Raw genomic sequence first — 18,937 nt, forward strand, 5'->3', positions numbered from 1 at the left:
TTCATCCCACTTTATACTTTTACTCCACTACATTTATCTGACAGCTTTAGTTACTTTATACATTCAGAAAACTACACACAGTACTGCAGGGATACTCAGTACCTGCAGTATTTTTACAGTGTGGTACAGTATTAGTACTTTTACTGAAGTAACATTTTTAATGCAGGACTTGCATCAGAGTATTTTTACAGTGTAGTATTAGTACTTTTACTTGTATCAGCGTATATTAAGAGTGTAGTATTAGTACGTTTAATTTTAACAAAGTATTTTTACAGTGTAGTATTAGTACTTTTATTGAAGTAACATTTCCAATGCAGGACTTTTACTGAGCATTTCCACAGTGTGGTAGTAGTACTTGTACTGCAGTAGAGTATGTGTAGTAGTACTTGTAGTACTAGTAGTACTTGTACTGCAGTAGAGTATGTGGTAGTAGTACTTGTAGTACTAGTAGTACTTGTACTGCAGTAGAGTATGTGGTACTAGTACTTGTACTACAGTAGAGGATGTGTAGTAGTACTTGTAGTACTAGTAGTACTTGTACTGCAGTATAGTATGTGTAGTAGTACTTGTAGTACTAGTAGTACTTGTAGTACTAGTAGTACTTGTACTACAGTAGAGGATGTGTAGTAGTACTTGTAGTACTAGTAGTACTTGTACTGCAGTAGAGGATGTGTAGTAGTACTAGTAGTACTTGTAGTACTAGTAGAGGATGTGTAGTAGTACTAGTAGTACTAGTAGTACTTGTAGTACTAGTAGTACTTGTAGTACTACTAGTACTACTAGTACTACTAGTACTACTAGTACTACTAGTACTACTAGTACTAGTAGTACTAGTAGTACTAGTAGTACTAGTATGTGGTAGTAGAGAACCTCCTCCAGTGCTAACTCGGCGCTAACAGCTAACGTTAGCATTAGCATTAGCATGTTTCCAGCAGCAGTCGACCCTCCCCCTCCTGGTCCTCTCACCGGCTCCTCCAGCTCCTCCTCCCGGACCAGCAGCACCAGAGAACCCGCTAGCTGCTGTTAGAGATCTCTAACGTAACGCTGAACAGTAGTTGCACACTAGCGGAGCTGCCTGGATGAGACTCATCCATCCAGAACTCACAACGAGCCGTGTTCATGGAGCTTCTGCCCGGAGGATCAGCAGCTGATGGACGGCTAGCTGCTAGCTGTTAGCCTAGCAGCGGAGCTAGCTGCAGCTAGCTGTTAGCTGCTCGGCTAGCCGGGAAGCAGCTCCGCTACAGCCGCAAACAACGACGCTTCTATCGGCCTTTATGAGAGTAGTCTCCGTGCCATGCCGGCTTTAATCTAACCGAGCTGCTGTTTGTACGTTTCATTACGTTATTGGGTGTTTACAGTATGCAGGCCGCCGAGCCGAGCCGAGCCGAGCCGAGAGATGTGGGTCATCAGCGGGTTAGCATCGTTAGCATGCTAGCACCAACAGCTGGTTAGCATTAGCATCGCAGTTAGCTGGCTTTTATTTATTTATCAGCCATTTAAATCATTAAAAAAGGCAATAACTTTAATGCTCTTGTGAGTGTGGGTGAACATTAATCTGCTGCTCGAGTGTCTGAAGTCAACATCGAGTGGAACATTTAATTTTATTAGATTTGGGGTGATTCGTCGCTGGAGCATCGTCAGCTAGCTGAAGCTAACCGACTGAGCAGCTCCACTAATCAACTAATCAACCAGTTAAAGGTAACTAAACTGTCTGTTAATCACATCACACTGGGTCACATCGTTTCACCAGTTTATGTGAGCTTTAATCATCATATTTCAGTTGTTTTGTACATGTTTATTTATTTATATTTGCTCTATATTTCCCTCATTAATCTGTATTCTTTACTCTTTAATCACATTACCTGCATTAACACATTCACTCTATTATAGTGACAGTTTCTGTTGTAGTTCTGGTGGCTAGACTATCACTTTACTGTTGTGTTTCTATTATGTTTCTTTTCCATCCATCCATCCATCCATCCATCTAGATAGATAGATGGATGGATGGATGTACTTTATTGAAGCTAACCGAGCAGCTCCACTAATCAACTGATCAACCAGGTTAAAAGGTAATTAAACAGTATGTTAATCACTGGGTCTGTCAGTCACATTCAGGGCCTTGTTGCACCAGTTTATGTGAGCTTTAATCATCATATTTCAGTTGTTTTGTACATGTTTATTTATTTATATTTGCTCAATATTTCCCTCAGTAATCTGTAATTGGCTACAGCCTTAATGCAGAATCTGCATTTGTTCATATTTATCTTCAATCTGTATTTTCCATCAACCATAGTAGTCATTATTTATACCTTTTTAAGCACCTTACCTCCATTAACTTATTATAATGACAGTTTCTGTAGTAGTTCTGGTGGCTATATTATCACTTCACTGTTGTGTTTCTATTATGTTTCTATTCTTTATTCATGTTTATCTATCTACATAGATAGATCCACTAATCAACCAGGTTAAAAGGTAATTAAACAGTATGTTAATCACTGGGTCTGTCAGTCACATTCAGGGCCTTGTTGCACCAGTTTATGTGAGCTTTAATCATCATATTTCTGCTGTTTTTTACATATTTATTTATATTTGCTTATATATTTTCCTCAGTAATTTTCTTTGTTTATTTATTTTGCACAATTCAAGACTATACTATATAACCAAAAAAAAGAATAATATACATTGCAGGAAGAGGCAAAAAACCCACTGGGCTTATCTGAAGCCTCCACCTAGAGACAATATTAATATAAAGAAATAATAATGGTGATAACAAACAATTAGGACAAGATATATATAATAGCAATACAGTAAATATATATTAAAAAAAATAAGTGTTGCGTGGAAGTGTATGGTTAGTGTTTGTGAGGAGGATATTGATTTAAATATCTAATCTGTATTCTTTGCACTGTTTTTACTTTTTAATCACTTTAAACTAACTTGCTACAGCCTTACGCACAATCTGCATTTTGTATTTGTTCATATTTAAATTCAATCTGTATTTTCCATCATCCATAGTAGTCATTATTTATACTCTTTAATCACATTACCTGCATTAACACATTAACTCTATTATAGTGACAGTTTCTGTTGTATTTCTGGTGGCTAGACTATCACTTTACTGTTGTGTTTTTACTATGTTTCTATTCTTTATTCCTGTGTTTATCAGTGTTTATCTAGCTATAGATAGATAGATAGATAGATGTACTTTATTGATCCCAAATTGGGGAATTAGTGTTTAACAGCAGCAGGTTATCCAGGCAATGTGCAGGAACAGTATATGAAATGTACATGTCAACACTAGAGAAATATATCCATAGAATGCAAAATATAAAGAATACTAACACTTAAAATATACCCAGTTACTACAGCTAGCATAAAAAAATCAAAATTATAAACATGGAATAACCCTCTATATACTTTAGCAAAGTGTGCAGCAAAGTTACTGTGTTTTGTCCTTTAATAAAAAGTAATTGAAAAAAGTAAATGTGCAAAATTCAACATGTGCATTATTACAGACTGAAACAGGATGGAGTCTGGTTGAGACAGAAACTGTAGAGCTGAGAGTTCTCTGTTAGACGAGGTGAGGTGTTAAAGAGAGTTCAGATTTCCTGTATCGATGCTTGTGACAGTGAAGCTGAATCAGTCTGTTACATCTATTTCTATCTATCTGTACGTCTCTACACATTATTAATCTTGCTTGTTAACATCTTTATCTCTTCTAAACTACCTGTGATTGTCTCCTCTGTATACGCAGGAATCTACAGGATCATGCTGAGTGTGGAGCCGTGTTTCCTCCACGCCTAGCCGCCGCTTGGTGCAAACACAGTGGACAGTTTCTTGGGGGGTTTTGGCAAGAGGAGTGATGGCATTTCACGGCGCAGGCCGGCAGACCGTCTGTGGAGACTTGTTTCCGGGCTCTGAGCTGGGCCACAAGTATTTCTGTGTCAACTCGTCCTGCGGAGCCCCGTCCACGGGCCTCAGCGCCACGCCGTGCCTGACCGGACCCACCGCCCCGGCCGGGACCCCTCGTCACCCGACGGCTCTCGGAGGGAGCGCCGGCGGCGGAGCGGCGGTGCCTCAGCCCTACAGCAACCCGGCCAGCGAGGTGCCCAGCCCTGCAGAGATGGAGCCAGATCGCCCCATCGGTTATGGCGCATTCGGCGTTGTCTGGTAAACAAACATTATTACTTACTATACCGGTGTTTTGCATGATTTTAAAGTGTAACTTTTTACACATATAAATTATTTTTTATTGCCAGGTTGTAACCTTTACCTAAAAAATTTGACCTTCCGTGACTTTCTGGGTTTCCTCTCTCAGCCTGTAGACTGCTTTTAATGTGATGAACCCGGGCCGTTTATACCGGGAAATCCAACGGATGTGACGTCATGCACGCTCGCGAGTGCCTTTATTTTCAGCTCCGCTTACGGGGCTAACAGTGTGCAACCATAGCTAATGTTTGGTTAGAAATGGTGCCCATTAACGCCAATAAACGACCAGCTCCTACTACAACTCAGACTCCAACCCAAACTCCACGGAGGCACTAAAAAAACTAAGTTATATCTGGTGAAGCTAAAGTCTTGTAAAACAGGAATGTGACCGACGTTGGGAGAAAACTAGGACCAACATCGACCGGGCCTTCGATTCATGTAAGGACCTTCGTTTACGAGCACAAGCGCGCAACAAGACACTGACTGTCGTTGACTTAACGGCCACAGGTGCCACTATTAACAAGCAATTTCTGATTCTTACATAGAGACAAAACAACTCACAATACGCAAACACTGATCTTACATTTTTTTAAATGCTTGTTTTGTCTGAGCAGCAGTCCAAGATTAATTATCAGCAATAAACGGCACCCAAGTATGGTGATGGTATCGACTCAGGAGATGCGTGAATCGTCCCAGCCCTGTTATATTTTGTGTCTAAGCTTCCTGTTTCTCGATGTCTTGCAGGTCCGTTACGGATCCACGTGACGGTCGCAAAGTGGCGCTGAAGAAGATGCCGAATGTCTTCCAGAACCTGGTCTCCTGTAAGAGGGTCTTCAGAGAGCTGAGGATGCTGTGCTTCTTCAAACACGACAACGTAAATGACGAGACGAAGAAGAAGAAACGTGGTGTTAGTGTAGTCGACGGGGATCGAAGTTGGACTAAATGTTTGTTTCTGTGTCCCTGCAGGTTCTGTCAGCTCTGGACATTCTGCAGCCGCCACAGATCGACTGCTTCGAGGAAATGTATCCTTCTTTATTTATTTATATATATGTATATGAAAAAAAACAATCACAGCCTAATGGGTTTAATATCACCAACATATAGACAGTATTTACTTCCATTTCCAGCACACCTTCTCACTGATGACTCCCTCATGTCTTCTGTCCCACTTTCTCTTCTTTTAATTGTCCTCTTTCACTTAATTTAGCCGCTCACGCTCTCCGGTCTAAATCCAGCTCATCGCTGCAGATGTGACGCCGGCCACCAGTGAATATTATTACAACATGACATCTTTCTTTTTGTCTATTTATTGATACTTGTTCAGCAAACCCTACAGAAACGAGACCTGTGCTCAGAGATGCATCGTGTTCATGTAGGCGGAGGTCAGTCCGTGTGTGTGTGAGCTTTTTATTTTCCTTGACAGCGAACTTCCCCGCAGCTACGTGATAACGGAGCTGATGCAGAGCGACCTCCACAAAGTGATCGTGTCTCCTCAGCCTCTCACCACCGACCACATCAAGGTCTTCCTCTATCAGATCCTCCGAGGTGAGCGCACGCTGTTGGCTAACATAACATGATGAACAGTATTTATAGATGTTAAAATATATATCTTTTAGGGCTGTGAATCCATTAAAATATTTAATCACGCATTTTCTATCAGTTCTAAATGAACCTTAAAGGGAGATTTGTCAAGTATTTAATATTCTTATCAACATGGGAGTGGACTGATATGCTGCTTTATGTAAATGTATGTATATATTTATTATTGTAAATCAATGAACACAAAACAATGACAGATATTGATCCAGAAACCCTCACAGGTACTGCATTTAGCATAAAACAATATGCTCCAATCATAACATGGCAAACTGCAGCCCAACAGACAACAACAGCTGTCAGTGTGTCAGTGTGCTGACTTGACTATGACTTGCCCCAAACTGCATGTGATGATCATAAAGTGGGCATGTCTGTAAAGGGGAGACTCGTGGGTACCCAGAGAACCCATTTACATTCACACATCTGGAGGTCAGAGGTCAAGGGACCCCTTTGGAAATGGACATGACAGTTTTTCCTCATCTTTTTTTTTTTTTTTTATTAAATTTTTTAGAACTTTTTCGGATTTGTTTTTTTTTTTACATTTTTAGACATTTTCGGATTTCTTTATTTTATATTTTTCGGGATTTTTTTCTGACGTTTTTTCTGACAATTTTCAGACATTTTTTCAGTCATTTTTTGGAATTTTTTTCGGACAAAAACCCTCACGCATTCACATATCTGTAGGTCAGAGGTCAAGGGACCCCTTTGAAAATGGACATGACAGTTTTTCCTCGACAAAATTTAGCGTATGTTTTGGAGCGTTATTTAACCTCCTTCATGACCAGCTAGTACGACCTGGTTGGTACCGATGGATTCATCAGGTTTTATGGAGTCATATGATACCAGGATCTTCACCCTAGCTTTAAAACTGAGCCACAACAACCTAAAATCACAAGTTGCGTTAATGCGTTAAAGAAATTAGTGGCGTTAAAATTAATTGGCATTAACGTGTTATTATCACGTTAACTTTGACAGCTCTATTTATTCATTATGTTGTCATAAAGTCCTGCATTTATTTCCACAATAATGGGGGGAAAATGTTTCACCTTTACAAAATGTTTTTTCAGACTCAAAAGTGAAATTCGTCCTCTGAATTTTGACTGTTATTGACTTGTAAGATTGTCCTCAGCAGCATCAGATAAAAGGGGTCTCAAACTACCAACTTCGGGTCCAGATCCGACCGAAGAGTCCATTTCTAAAGCCCCCTAGACTTCCCCAGACCTTTTTATTTTAAGAACAATCCTTTGATTTCTAGAAAAGCTTTACAATCAGAGCCTAGAAATAGAAATCAAAATAATCACTTTGACCAACAGCGCTGTGATTTACCACAATGCAGCTGACACTAAAATGTCTCTTTCTAAACCTTAAAGACGCGTTGACCTACCTGTCGGACAGACGGTTTAAAGAGCAGCTGTTTTCTAGAGTTTAATCTGTTTTATCTAAATACAACCTGAAGCTTCGTTTCTCTACTAAACATGCTGGTTGGAGCGACGGGTATGAGGTCGAGAGGACGCAGCGTTTTAGATGAAACATTTTAGTGGCCGGCCGGTGAGTTTGAGATTAACGAGAGAATGAACCGTTGATGATTGTTGTTGTTTTTGTGGCTCAGGTCTGAAGTACCTGCACTCTGCTGGGATCCTGCACCGGGACATCAAACCTGGAAACCTGCTGGTCAACAGCAACTGTCTGCTCAAGGTAACACCTGGAATTTAGCTTTTAGTCATTAGCTTTATAGATAACGCTTCCAAAACTGTCAAAATCCCAGAAATCCTACCAGGAGAAACGCCTCTCGGTGTGTTCCCCAACCAGACGCAAGAAGTCAGTTTGACTTCTACACATTCTGTTACATTAAAGGAACTGTATGTAAGTTTTAACATGTATAAACGTGTTTTAAATCTTTTTATTGCCAACGTGTGAACAGGTTGTAACTTAACCTAAAACATGAGACCTTCCGTGACTTTCTGGGTTTCCTCTCTCAGCCTGTAACCGGTTCAATGTGAAGAATGGGGGACGTTTTTTCTGGAAAATCCAACAGATCATCAGACTTGTGGGCGTCATGCACGCTCCAGTAGATTGTTTGCGATGTGAAGCCAAAGTGCTTACACTGTACGTGTAAAATAGAAAACACATCATGGCCCGTCGCTGCTACGGACCGTTCTGGCTGTTGACAGTTGTCAATAAACTCGGGTTTGTAAAGCTCTGAGGCAGGTAAAGTTTGTTTGCTAGCAGAGGTCTGTACGGGCCGTGGTGTTTTTTCTATTTTACACGTAGAGTGTGAGCACTCAGGTCGGGGCTAACGATGCACATAAATCGTGAGCTTTGGCTTCACATCGCAAACGATCTACTCGTACAGTAGGAGCTGGAAGTACACAACAACATTTCTAAAATCTTGCAGTGAATGCCCAGCTTTAATCGGTCCTCGTTCCCGCCCTGTACACTGCACGGCAGCTGAAATTCGGTACGACTCTAAAATGAGTCGTGCGGCTCAGAATTCGGGCCAGAAACAGGTTAACATCGTACAGTCTATGTCCGGCTTTAGGTCGGCGTTAGACGGTGTATGTCCGGCTTTAGGTCGGCGTTAGACGGTGTATGTCCGGCTTTAGGTCGGCGTTAGACGGTGTATGTCCGGCTTTAGGTCGGCGTTAGACGGTGTATGTCCGGCTTTAGGTCGACGTTAGACGGTGTATGTCCGGCTTTAGGTCGGCGTTAGACGGTCTATGTCCGGCTTTAGGTCGGCGTTAGACGGTGTATGTCCGGCTTTAGGTCGGCGTTAGACGGTGTATGTCCGGCTTTAGGTCGGCGTTAGACGGTGTATGTCCGGCTTTAGGTCGGCGTTAGACGGTGTATGTCCGGCTTTAGGTCGGCGTTAGACGGTGTATGTCCGGCTTTAGGTCGGCGTTAGACGGTGTATGTCCGGCTTTAGGTCGGCGTTAGACGGTGTATGTCCGGCTTTAGGTCGGCGTTAGACGGTGTATGTCCGGCTTTAGGTCGGCGTTAGACGGTGTATGTCCGGCTTTAGGTCGGCGTTAGACGGTGTATGGCCGGCTTTAGGTCGGCGTTAGACGGTGTATGTCCGGCTTTAGGTCGGCGTTAGCTCTGATCGTTGAAGATTGTTTTGAGAAGTGATTTTAGAAGATTTGACTGATTCTGCAGCATCAAGATCTTCATGCGGGGAGGTCGCTGGTCATTACATGTATGACAATCGCAGCATATATCAGTTTAGCATTAGAATTAATGTAGTTTAAAATCCAGATGTGCTTGTTCACCCGAGGGCTACCTGGTTGATCCTGCCAGTAGCATATGCTTGTCTCAAAGATTAAGCCATGCAAGTCTAAGTACACACGGCCAGTACAGTAAAACTGCGAATGGCTTATTAAATCAGTTATGGACTGATGTCACAACAGGAAACACGTGGTGATAATCTGCAGCGTTAGAAACAAGAAACATATTTTTGTTTTTGTTTGAAAAACGTCCCTCAACATGATTTACTTATCTGCGTTTTTAGATTTGTGACTTCGGCTTGGCGCGGGTGGAGGAACCCGACCCGACCCGTCACATGACCCAGGAGGTGGTGACGCAGTACTACAGGGCGCCGGAGGTGCTGATGGGCTGCAGGCACTACGGCTCGGCCATCGACGTCTGGTCGGTGGGCTGCATCTTCGCGGAGCTTCTGGGACGACGCATCCTCTTCCAGGCTCAGAGCCCCATTCAGCAGGTGAGGTCAGGGTGACGTCCGTCTGCTGATGCAACGTGGGCTGCGTGTTGTGAGAAAGTTGCCGCTGTCAGCTCCCGTGCAGTCTCCTGGTTTCCACGTGTTTCTAGCTGCAACTACTGATCAGTTTTATTGATTAATCCTTCTATAAAATGGTAGTAATGTTATTCCCAGAGCCCAATGTGATGTTTCATATATTACTTTCTCTGCTGAACAAAAGTCTAAAATATGATAAGAAAGAAAGAAAAGCAGCAAATCAGAGAATATGGGCGTTGTTTAGTCCAGGGGTCAGCAACCTTTACTATCAAAAGAGCCCTTTTAGGCAAATCTGTCTGGAGCCGCAAAACATTTGATCATTGTGATGAAGGTAACTCAGTTTATAGTCTAAGTATATAGTATATCAGTCTAATGCAGTGAGGGCCAAAGAGACAATGTACTACGGAGTATTAGGGCCACATTGAGGGAAAAAACATCTGAGATTTACAGAATAAAGTCATAACTTTACAAGATAAAAAGAAAATAGCACGTAAAATAGCTACTTAATAATATTACGACTTAATTCTCATAATACTACGACTTTTTTGTCTTAGACCTATGACTTTATTCTCTAAATCTCAGATTTATTTTTCTCCTCAATGTGGTCCTAACACTCCGTTGTACCGTCGTACCATAGACCTACAACAATGATCAATAAAAATGAAAATGTAAACAAAAAACAGTTTTTCATTTCCATTTTTAAAAGTCCACAGGGAGCCTCTGGAGAGGAGCTGAAGAGCTGCAGGTTGCTGACCTCTGGTTTTAGTTTGATAAATTGATTATTAATACACTAAATTGATCATTAATACACACGCTCATATCTTTATCAAACTTGCAGTTAATGTTAGTGGATTAGTTCAGCACGTAGGAGGAGCTGTAGACTGTTAAAGGGTCAGTATGTAGCAGGTAAACAGGACCGTACAGCTGCTTTACATCATGTGAGGAAAGAGCACTTTACCAGAAGGCTTCAGTCTTTAACCCCCCCCCCCTCCTCCCCTCGTTGTGTCCTCCAGCTGGATCTGATCACAGACCTGCTGGGAACGCCTCCTCTGTCGGCCCTGGCGTCGGCCTGCGAGGGAGCCAGAGCCCACATCCTGAGGGGGCCGCACAAACCGGTACGTGACTGTGTGGTCCAGCAGCTCCCACTGCATCCACCAACACTACCAACAAAAACACTCAACATGTTCCACAGAGGAGACGCTGCAGGAGCGCTGCAGGAGCGCTGCAGGAGCGCTGCAGGAGCGCTGCAGGAGCGCTGCAGGAGCGCTGCAGGAGCGCTGCAGGAGCGCTGCAGGAACGCTGACTCACCTTTAGCTTCCAAATCTGAAATATCTTTAGCTTCCAACATGTGAAGGCAGCTAAAATAAGATTTTAGTGTCATTAATGTCGACAACTTGAAGCTCCAACATGTGAAAGCTAGCTGAGCAGCAGAAGATATGACATGTTGATTCATCTTTTTCATTTTTATTTACACACATCAAGTAAAGTCTGAAACCTCGACCCGATTTTCAAGCTGATATGTTTCCAAACTACCCCAAGTGATGAGTTCAAGTACCTCGGGATCTTGTTCGCGAGTGAAGGGACAATGGAACGTGAGATTGGCCGGAGAATCGGAGCAGCAGGGGCGGTATTGCATCGCTTTACCGCACCGTTGTGACGAAAAGAGAGCTGAGCCGGAAGGCAAAGCTCTCGATCTACCGGTCAGTCTTCGTTCCTACTCTCACCTATGGTCATGAGGGCTGGGTCATGACCCACAGAACGAGATCGCGGGTACAAGCGGCTGAAATGGGTTTCCTCAGGAGGGTGGCTGGCGTCTCCCTTAGAGATAGGGTGAGAAGCTCAGTCATCCGTGAGGGACTCGGAGTAGAGACGCTGCTCCTTTGCGTTGAAAGGAGCCAGCTGAGGTGGTTCGGGCATCCGGTGAGGATGCCCCCCCCTGGGCGCCTCCCTTGGGAGGTGTTCGAGGCACGACCAGCTGGGAGGAGGCCACGGGGAAGACCCAGGACTAGGTGGAGAGATTAGATCTCAACACTGGCCTGGTAACGCCTCGGGATCCCCCAGTCAGAGCGGGTTAATGTGGCCCGGGAAAGGGAAGTTTGGGGTCTCCTGCTGAAACTGTTGCCCCCGCGACCCGATCCCGATAAGAGGTTGAAGATGAGTGAGAGATGTTTCCAAATTTAACCCTTAAAATAAAAAAACATAATATCTAGAGCACCCAATCTGCTCTTAAAAACGATGTGCATAGTTCAAATAACTAAACCTAACTCTTTTGGATGATTTATTTAGTAACATGTTATGAAGAAACATGCTCGGTTTTTGTATTTTTTTTTTTATTTATGACTCATGTAGAGGAAAATGTCTGTTTTTATAAACATCTGTATACGTGTGGACGAGGCCTTCGACAGCATGTCTGTGGATACGACACATGATGGGATGTGAGGTGTCCAATTCGGCAGCAGATTTTCAGAAAGACGATGACGGAAACTATTTCTTTATTTCTGTATTATTTCCCAGCCGTCGCTGTCGGTGCTCTACATGCTGTCTGACGGAGCCACTCACGAGGCGGTGCACCTGCTCTGTCGGATGTTGGTCTTTGACCCGGTGAGTTCAGACGCCGACACAGATTGTTGTTTTAGTTGACGGAATGAAAAGTCTCGTGTTAGTAACTTCTTCTTCTGTGTTTTTATCTGCAGGCTAAACGCATCTCCGGCAGCGACGCCCTCTCCCACCCATACCTGGACGAAGGGCGTCTGCGCTACCACACCTGCATGTGTCAGTGCTGCTACTCCGTTCCCAGCGGGCGAGTCTACACCCGCGACTTTGAGCCGGTCGCCGAGCGGCCGTTCAGCCACAGCTACGAGAATAGCCTGCTGTCTGTGTGGCAGGGAAAAGGTACGCTGCCGCCGTCACTTCCTGCTGTAACTAAACGCTGTTTGTTAGCTGCGTGTGTGAGTCCTGATGTGCTGACGTCCCGTTTTGTGTCCAGAGTTGATCCATCGCTTCATCACGGAGCACCAGCAGGGCAAACGAGTGCCGCTGTGCATCAACCCTCAGAGTGCTGCCTTCAAGACCTTCATCAGGTGAGAGACACGCTGCTTCTGTCACATCATCGCTCTTCTGAATAAAGCTGTAATGATCATTAAAGGTACCAGAGGTGGGGAAAAATCTATTCACCAATGTATCGCGATTTTGAAACAGATGTTTTAACACCAGAATGGATATATTTGCTTCATCTGAGTCTATGAGGAGGTAGAAGGAATTTACTGCTTTTATTGTGGTAGTCTGAGTAACGTGACGTCATATCTTTTATTGTGGTAGTCTGAGTAACGTGACGTCATATCTTTTATTGTGGTAGTCTGAGTAACGTGACGTCATATCCGTTCCGTATCCGTCAACCAAAACAAAGCTCAGAGAGTCTAAACCGTTGGAGGGTCGTCGTGGATACGACCTGCACCCTCACATGACACATCTTGGTGTCAAAAATGGTCCAGCGGGAACTGAATCCCTATTTGATTCACTGGTATGCCTCCTTTCTCACTAACAGAGTTCAAATTGTAAAAATAAATAAAACCCTTTCCACTGCCATCACGACCAACGTCGGAGCCCCTCAGGGTTGCGTGAGTTCAGCTATGCTTTTCACCTTTTACACCGATGACTGTCGTACAAATACACCAAATCAATACATCCTAAAGTATTCTGATGATACGGCTATAATATCCCTGTTAAGTCACTCGGACGACCCTGAGCTGCACCAACATGGCGTGAACAAAATGGTCGAGTGGAGTGACAGTAATGCTCTTCAGATTAACACAAAGAAAACGGAAGAAGTTGTATTTGGTTCACCATCTGACTCTCATAAAGTTCCTATTGTTATTCATAACGAAAAAATCCTGCAGGTATTTTCATATAAATATTTGGGAGTAATGATTGATCATCTGTTATCTTGGAAAGACCACATTGAATTTGTCTGTAAAAAGACAAAACAAAGAATTTACTTTCTCCGCCGCCTCAGGTCTTTTGGGGCGAGTAAACAAATTCTTCTATTGTTTTTTACTTCTGTGATTATGAGTGTCCTGCAGTATTGTTATACTACATGGTACAAGAATTTGTCAACTACTTTAAAGTCAAAACTGCTCCAACAAATGAAAATCTGCTCAAAGATTGTAGGTCAACCCCTTGAGAAACTCTATGAATCAGCCTATCATAATAACATCGTAAGGCTGGCTAACAACATCGTCTCTAACCCCAACCATGTTTTGAACAGTGAATATCAACTGTTACCATCGAATCGGAGATACAGGGTTCCACGATTTAATAAGGTTAGACTGAAGCACTCTTTTTTGCATCAGTCAATCCTTAAACTAAATATGGAGCCTAATCCCAGATCAAATGTGCGTTAAAGGGCCCTGAATATTGTCTTCTGTGATTATAATGTTTAAATGTTTGTATCCTTGTTTATTGTCTTTGTCCTTTCTGTGATGTTGCAAACGGAGCTGCTGTTATGCAAAACAAATTTCAGACCTGTCTGACAATAAAGTATAAAGTAAAGTATGTTAAATCCAGCGTGGTAAACACTACACATCCAGTAAAGGATGGAAACACTTTGGGTTTCACACATTGACAGGAAAAGCAGAGCTACACAGAGCAGAGCTAAAGCTGCATGCTAACTTCTGAAAAAATGCCAAAATATGTCCGAAAAATGTTCAAACAAAAGTCAGAAATATGTCAGAAAAAAGGCCGATATGTCTGAATAAAAGGCTGAAAAATGTCTGCAAAATATCCCCCAAAAAAAGGTGCGAAAAAGTTAGCAGGAAACGTTATGGTATGGCGGTAACGTTATTGTATGGCGGTAACGTTGCGGTGGAGCCGGCTGTCGCTCTCGTCTCCGTGGTCAAATGGGCTGACGCGACAACCGTAGAGCACCCAGATACTGACATTAGTACTGGCAAAAACCAGAATATTTTGTGCATATTTTGTGCAGTCCCGCTAGCGATACCTTGGCTTTGGGTATCTGCAGATACCGAGTACCGATCCAAAATCATTTAGTGCATGCCCAGCTTTAGTCAGATAGAAACCAAAACGTTCCCCTTTAAGACTCCGTCGCTTTCACGGCTGGATGAATGTTCGCTGCTCCACATCTGAACCATGTTCTTGTGTCCTCAGGTCGACCGCGTGGCACTCCTCCAAGGTGTCCAGGAAGGAGGAGAGATGAACGGTCCTCCTCTTCCTCTCGAGGAGCGACAGCAGAGTCTGAGGAAGGATTTCATCGACCGTGAAAATACAGAAGAGTTTGGGTCCTTTTTCTTTTTGTTTTCTTTTTGGCGAGACGCTGAGGGGGGGTGAACGACACTCCCAAAACGAGGAGGTGAAAACAGCTGACCGTCCCGAGCTCCTCCTGAACACCCTCGTCTTTATTTCATCCTACAAATCTACAATATGAAAACTACCGCTTCACTTCTTCTAAACGACCCAAACAGCTGATGCTCCAGGCGTTTTTTTCCGGTGCTGAATTTAAAAAAAAAAAAAAAAAAGCTGCTGCTGAAGTTGCTCGAGGAGGAACCAGAACGAGGAACTCGGTACTAGAGTGGATTTTCCCTCCATGTTAGTAGAGACATTAAGAGATAATGGTTTTAATTGTTTGGTAGAATCGTTGCTTAGTTGATTTGTTTGAAGTCATTCCAGCCCTGTGCAATATGGTTTAATTTAGACGGGCGGTGGAACACGTACGACCACGTACCGGATCAGTGCTCCCAAACACGACCCGCCAAACATCACAACACCGTTAACCGCCAAACACCGCCAAGGTTTTCTCTCTCTCCTTTTTTTTTCTGTACTGCATTTGAACACATCACTCACTGTGTTTTCACCGCGTGGCGACGCGGCGGTAATAATGCAATCTAACAGATGTAGCAGGTTATAACCACAGCTCCCCCCCCCCCGGTGTTTCTCCTCATACAGTTAGCTCTGTTCTTTTATTTTATCGCGGCTTCTTTTATCCTCACAGTGATTGATGTCTGGTCCTCGATCAGTGTTGTTTTATTCACCTTTAGAAAGTAATTTAATCAGGACACGAAACAGGAACTCAAGTTTTTAACGTCTGACGTCAACAGACTGTTTGATCGCAAACTCTTTTATTTTGAAAGTTATGACAGGAAAGTGACGGCGTATCAAGGCCATCGTAGTTTACAAAGATTAATAAATTATGGAGCCGAGGACAGGGGGGGTAATATTCAGAGAAAAAACTGAGATTAAAGTTGAAAATGTACGAGAACCAACTCGCACATTTACGAGAAAAAAAAGAATATTGTCAGAAATTAAAGTGGTAAATTTACGAGGAAAAAACACAAATTTATTAGGAAGATAATTTAATATTCTCTGAGTTTGAAATTGTAAATTTACAAGAAAAAAACTTATAAATTTATGTGAAAAAAATAATATTCTCTGAGATTAAAGTGGTAAATTTAAGGGTAAAAACTCGGAAGAATTGTGTTGTTTTTTTTGTCGAGGAACCATCGCTTCACTTTGCAGCGTTGGATCAACCTCATCTTTATAATCTCAAAGAATATTAATTATTTTTCTTATAAATTGACCACGTTATTGTCGGAGAATATCCAAGTTTTTGAGTTTTTTTGTCATAAATTTAAGAATTTAATCTCGTAAATTTGTGAGTTTTTTTCCTCTGAATATGACGCCCGTCCCCCGGCTCTGTAAATATATATTTTTTAAACCTACAATGGCCCGAAGACGCCGCTGTAAAAAAGTGTTCTGCAGATAGAAAGATGCCAAATTCACAAATATTTGGCATCTCTTTTTGTTTTCTTCTTCTTTTCTCCATCTCGACTTGTTTTTATTTCCCTTCCGTTCTCCTCGGCCTCCTCGACCTTTTGTCCCACCGGCGGAGAGAGAGAAACAGGAAGCGACGATGCTTTCTCTTTTTGTGTGTGTTAAATTTCTTAATTTATTGAGTGTTTGATGAAGAGTGTGTGTCTCCACCCTGTTTTAGTTTTACCTCAAAACCCCAGAAACGAACTGATGTGTGCACATCTGTAAAGTGAAACCCTCCCGTCACAACTTTAACGTCATTCCTCCGGATTCTTCTTCTTTTACCTCGTGCTCGCTCCTCGCCGCTCGCCTCTTGCCCCGCCGCTCAGAATCAGTGAGGTTTTTAGACAGAAGGATGTCGTCGGTAAAATGCTGCTGTTTTATTTAGTTTTTTTTTTTTTTTTTTATTACTTCCTGTTTTAGTTTCAGGCTCAGGTGTCCCGTTTATAGACTATGAATTGTACAAAGCCACATTTTAAGGATGCGCCGGTATTGATCCTGCTTTGGATTATCAGTAAATAACCGTATCAGATTCTACACTGTAAGAAGTTTAGCAGAAGATGTGAGGAGATTTCTGACTTTGATATCAAACACACAGGTGACTAAATGTAGAAAAGTGAACATACTGGTGGATTTTACATGTTTAACTCTTTAACTACAAACTCACCAGATCATCCTGGAAGTTTTAGTTCAGTGAACGTGAACGTGAACGTGCAAAGACTCAACTAACCAATCTTTTTATTCTTTAATAGTTTGGTCCAAAAACATCCAAAGACGTTCAGTTTACTGCAAGAAAATATTCAGATTTCAGAAGCAGGAAGTGAACTTTTGACCCTTTTACTGAAATAGTTGGTGATTTAAATATTCTGTCTATCAACAAGTCGACTGATGGGTTCAGCTCCAGAGTCCATGTAGATGTAGGAGTCCACGGTGGTGTGTTCAAAGACACTCCGACTTTTTAAAACAGATTTTTCCAATATGGAAATTCTAGCCCAGAAAAAATTAGAATCAAAATAAAAACAATATTTTGAAGTAAAAAAAAAAAAAAAAAATGTAGGTTTAATGAAATAAACAAAAGAAAATGCAAATTAAGTAAAAAAAAAATATATATATATATATATTATAATTTTTTTTTTAAATTGGCAAGTTTTTTTCTCCCCATTTCAGATTATTATTCCATGTTTGTTATGGTTGGGTATCGTTTAAAGAATGACGATACCAGTCCTCTTAAAGTGATACTAATACCAACAGATTACTTCATTTGATAACTTTTTTTCTACTTCATTCAACACAATCATTTGAATTATTCAGTTGCTAAGAAAAAATTTAATATTCTCTGAGATTAAAGTGGTAAATTTACCAGAAAAAAACTTACAACTTTATGAGGAAAAAAATTAAATATTATCTGAGATAAAAGCAGTAAATTTAGAGAAAAACTCACAAATTTATGAGGAAAAAAATAAAAAACAAATAATAAATAAGTGGTAAATTTACAAGAAAATAACCCATTTTTTTGACAAGGAACTCCATCGCTTCACTTTGCAAGGTTAGATCAGCATCATCTTTATAATCTGAGTATTTGAGTTTTTTATCTAAATTTCTTTTCTCTGAATATAATCCCCCTCCCACGGCTCCGTAAATATAATTATTTGAACCTACCATGGCCCTGATACGCAGTGATGAGCTGTTAGCCTCAAAACATTATGAAAACGAGTGTTTCTGTCTGAACTCTTGGCTGCAAAGAGAAATTAAATCATGCAACAAAAAAAAACACATTAAAACGAGTTAATATAAAATTCAGCGTTTCAGTCAAAAACCTGCGAAACACCGAAACACACAAGCGTCTGCAGAAAGTTTAACACGTTCACGTTCACGTCCAGACGGATGTTCATCAGTTTGTAGAGAAACCAGTAGAAACGTGAAACCATCAGAAACGTTCGGCCCAGGAACCTTTTTTTTAAGGATCTCAGGAACTTTTGCGACGTTCACCAACAGTTTGTCTCTTCGTGTCTCGCGTTAAACGGCGTCTCTACCCGGCGTCTCTAACTGTTTGTTTGTTTTTTAACGGTTTTATTTGATCTGAAGCTCCTGAGAACGCGCTGAAGGAACCTCCTGGTTTACTTCCTGTGACTCCACTTCCTGCTTCGTGTGTTTAAGAGGTTGATGAAAGATTTTTTTTTTTCTTGTACATGTCCTGAACCTCTAGCAGGTGGGGCCCCTGACCCTCGGGAGGGCCCCAGAGCGTCCTCGGGAGGGGCCCCTGAGCGTACTCGTTGGCCCCCTCCCAGTTTCCTGATGTGTAACCCCTGAAACCTCAGCTCCTCGTCTCCTCCAGGAACACAGCGAGCGTCTCTGTGAGCGGCCGGTCACAGACGACCTGACTTGTATATCTGCATGTGTATATTTATGACCCGTGGCGAGCGTTTGGGTTTGAATGCTGTGCAATTGGTTGAGTTTGTCGGCGATGACGAAAACGTACATTTTATGGTAATTTTTTTAATTTAATTTTTATCTTTTAGGAAGTGATTTTTATTAGAAGTTTTGTTTTCGTTTGTTGTGATC

At 42.0% G+C, this 18,937-nt stretch overlaps 1 protein-coding gene across 5 annotated transcripts; it reads left to right on the forward strand.

Annotated features, from left to right (window-relative positions):
• Window positions 1–923: 923 nt before the first annotated feature.
• On the forward strand, window positions 924–18,146 carry nlk1 (nemo-like kinase, type 1). Of its 5 annotated transcripts, XM_074657048.1 has the most exons (13): window positions 924–1,698; window positions 1,989–2,069; window positions 3,755–4,170; window positions 4,954–5,083; window positions 5,176–5,231; window positions 5,648–5,754; window positions 7,415–7,500; window positions 9,311–9,520; window positions 10,567–10,668; window positions 12,068–12,154; window positions 12,247–12,445; window positions 12,540–12,633; window positions 14,717–18,146. In XM_074657048.1, exons 3-13 carry the CDS (start codon window positions 3,863–3,865, stop codon window positions 14,763–14,765), a joined length of 1,428 nt encoding a protein of 475 aa, XP_074513149.1. In that variant the 5' UTR covers window positions 924–1,698; window positions 1,989–2,069; window positions 3,755–3,862; the 3' UTR covers window positions 14,766–18,146. The 5 variants fall into 5 exon arrangements, with proteins under 5 accessions (XP_074513149.1, XP_074513147.1, XP_074513148.1 ...); XM_074657046.1 differs by having other exon boundaries at window positions 924–2,069; XM_074657047.1 differs by lacking the exon at window positions 1,989–2,069.
• Window positions 18,147–18,937: the final 791 nt, after the last annotated feature.

This window comes from Sebastes fasciatus, chromosome 13, assembly GCF_043250625.1.
Source record: "Sebastes fasciatus isolate fSebFas1 chromosome 13, fSebFas1.pri, whole genome shotgun sequence".
Classification (NCBI taxonomy): Eukaryota; Metazoa; Chordata; class Actinopteri; order Perciformes; family Sebastidae; genus Sebastes; species Sebastes fasciatus.

Bases quoted from the DNA above. Each gene is read 5' to 3' on its own strand.
- nlk1 (XM_074657046.1), top strand. From the start codon at position 3,863: ATGGCATTTCACGGCGCAGGCCGGCAGACCGTCTGTGGAGACTTGTTT. The intron at 5,755-7,414 runs GTGAGCGCACGC...TTTGTGGCTCAG, and splicing joins CCTCTATCAGATCCTCCGAG to GTCTGAAGTACCTGCACTCT. The intron at 10,669-12,067 runs GTACGTGACTGT...ATTATTTCCCAG, and splicing joins TGAGGGGGCCGCACAAACCG to CCGTCGCTGTCGGTGCTCTA.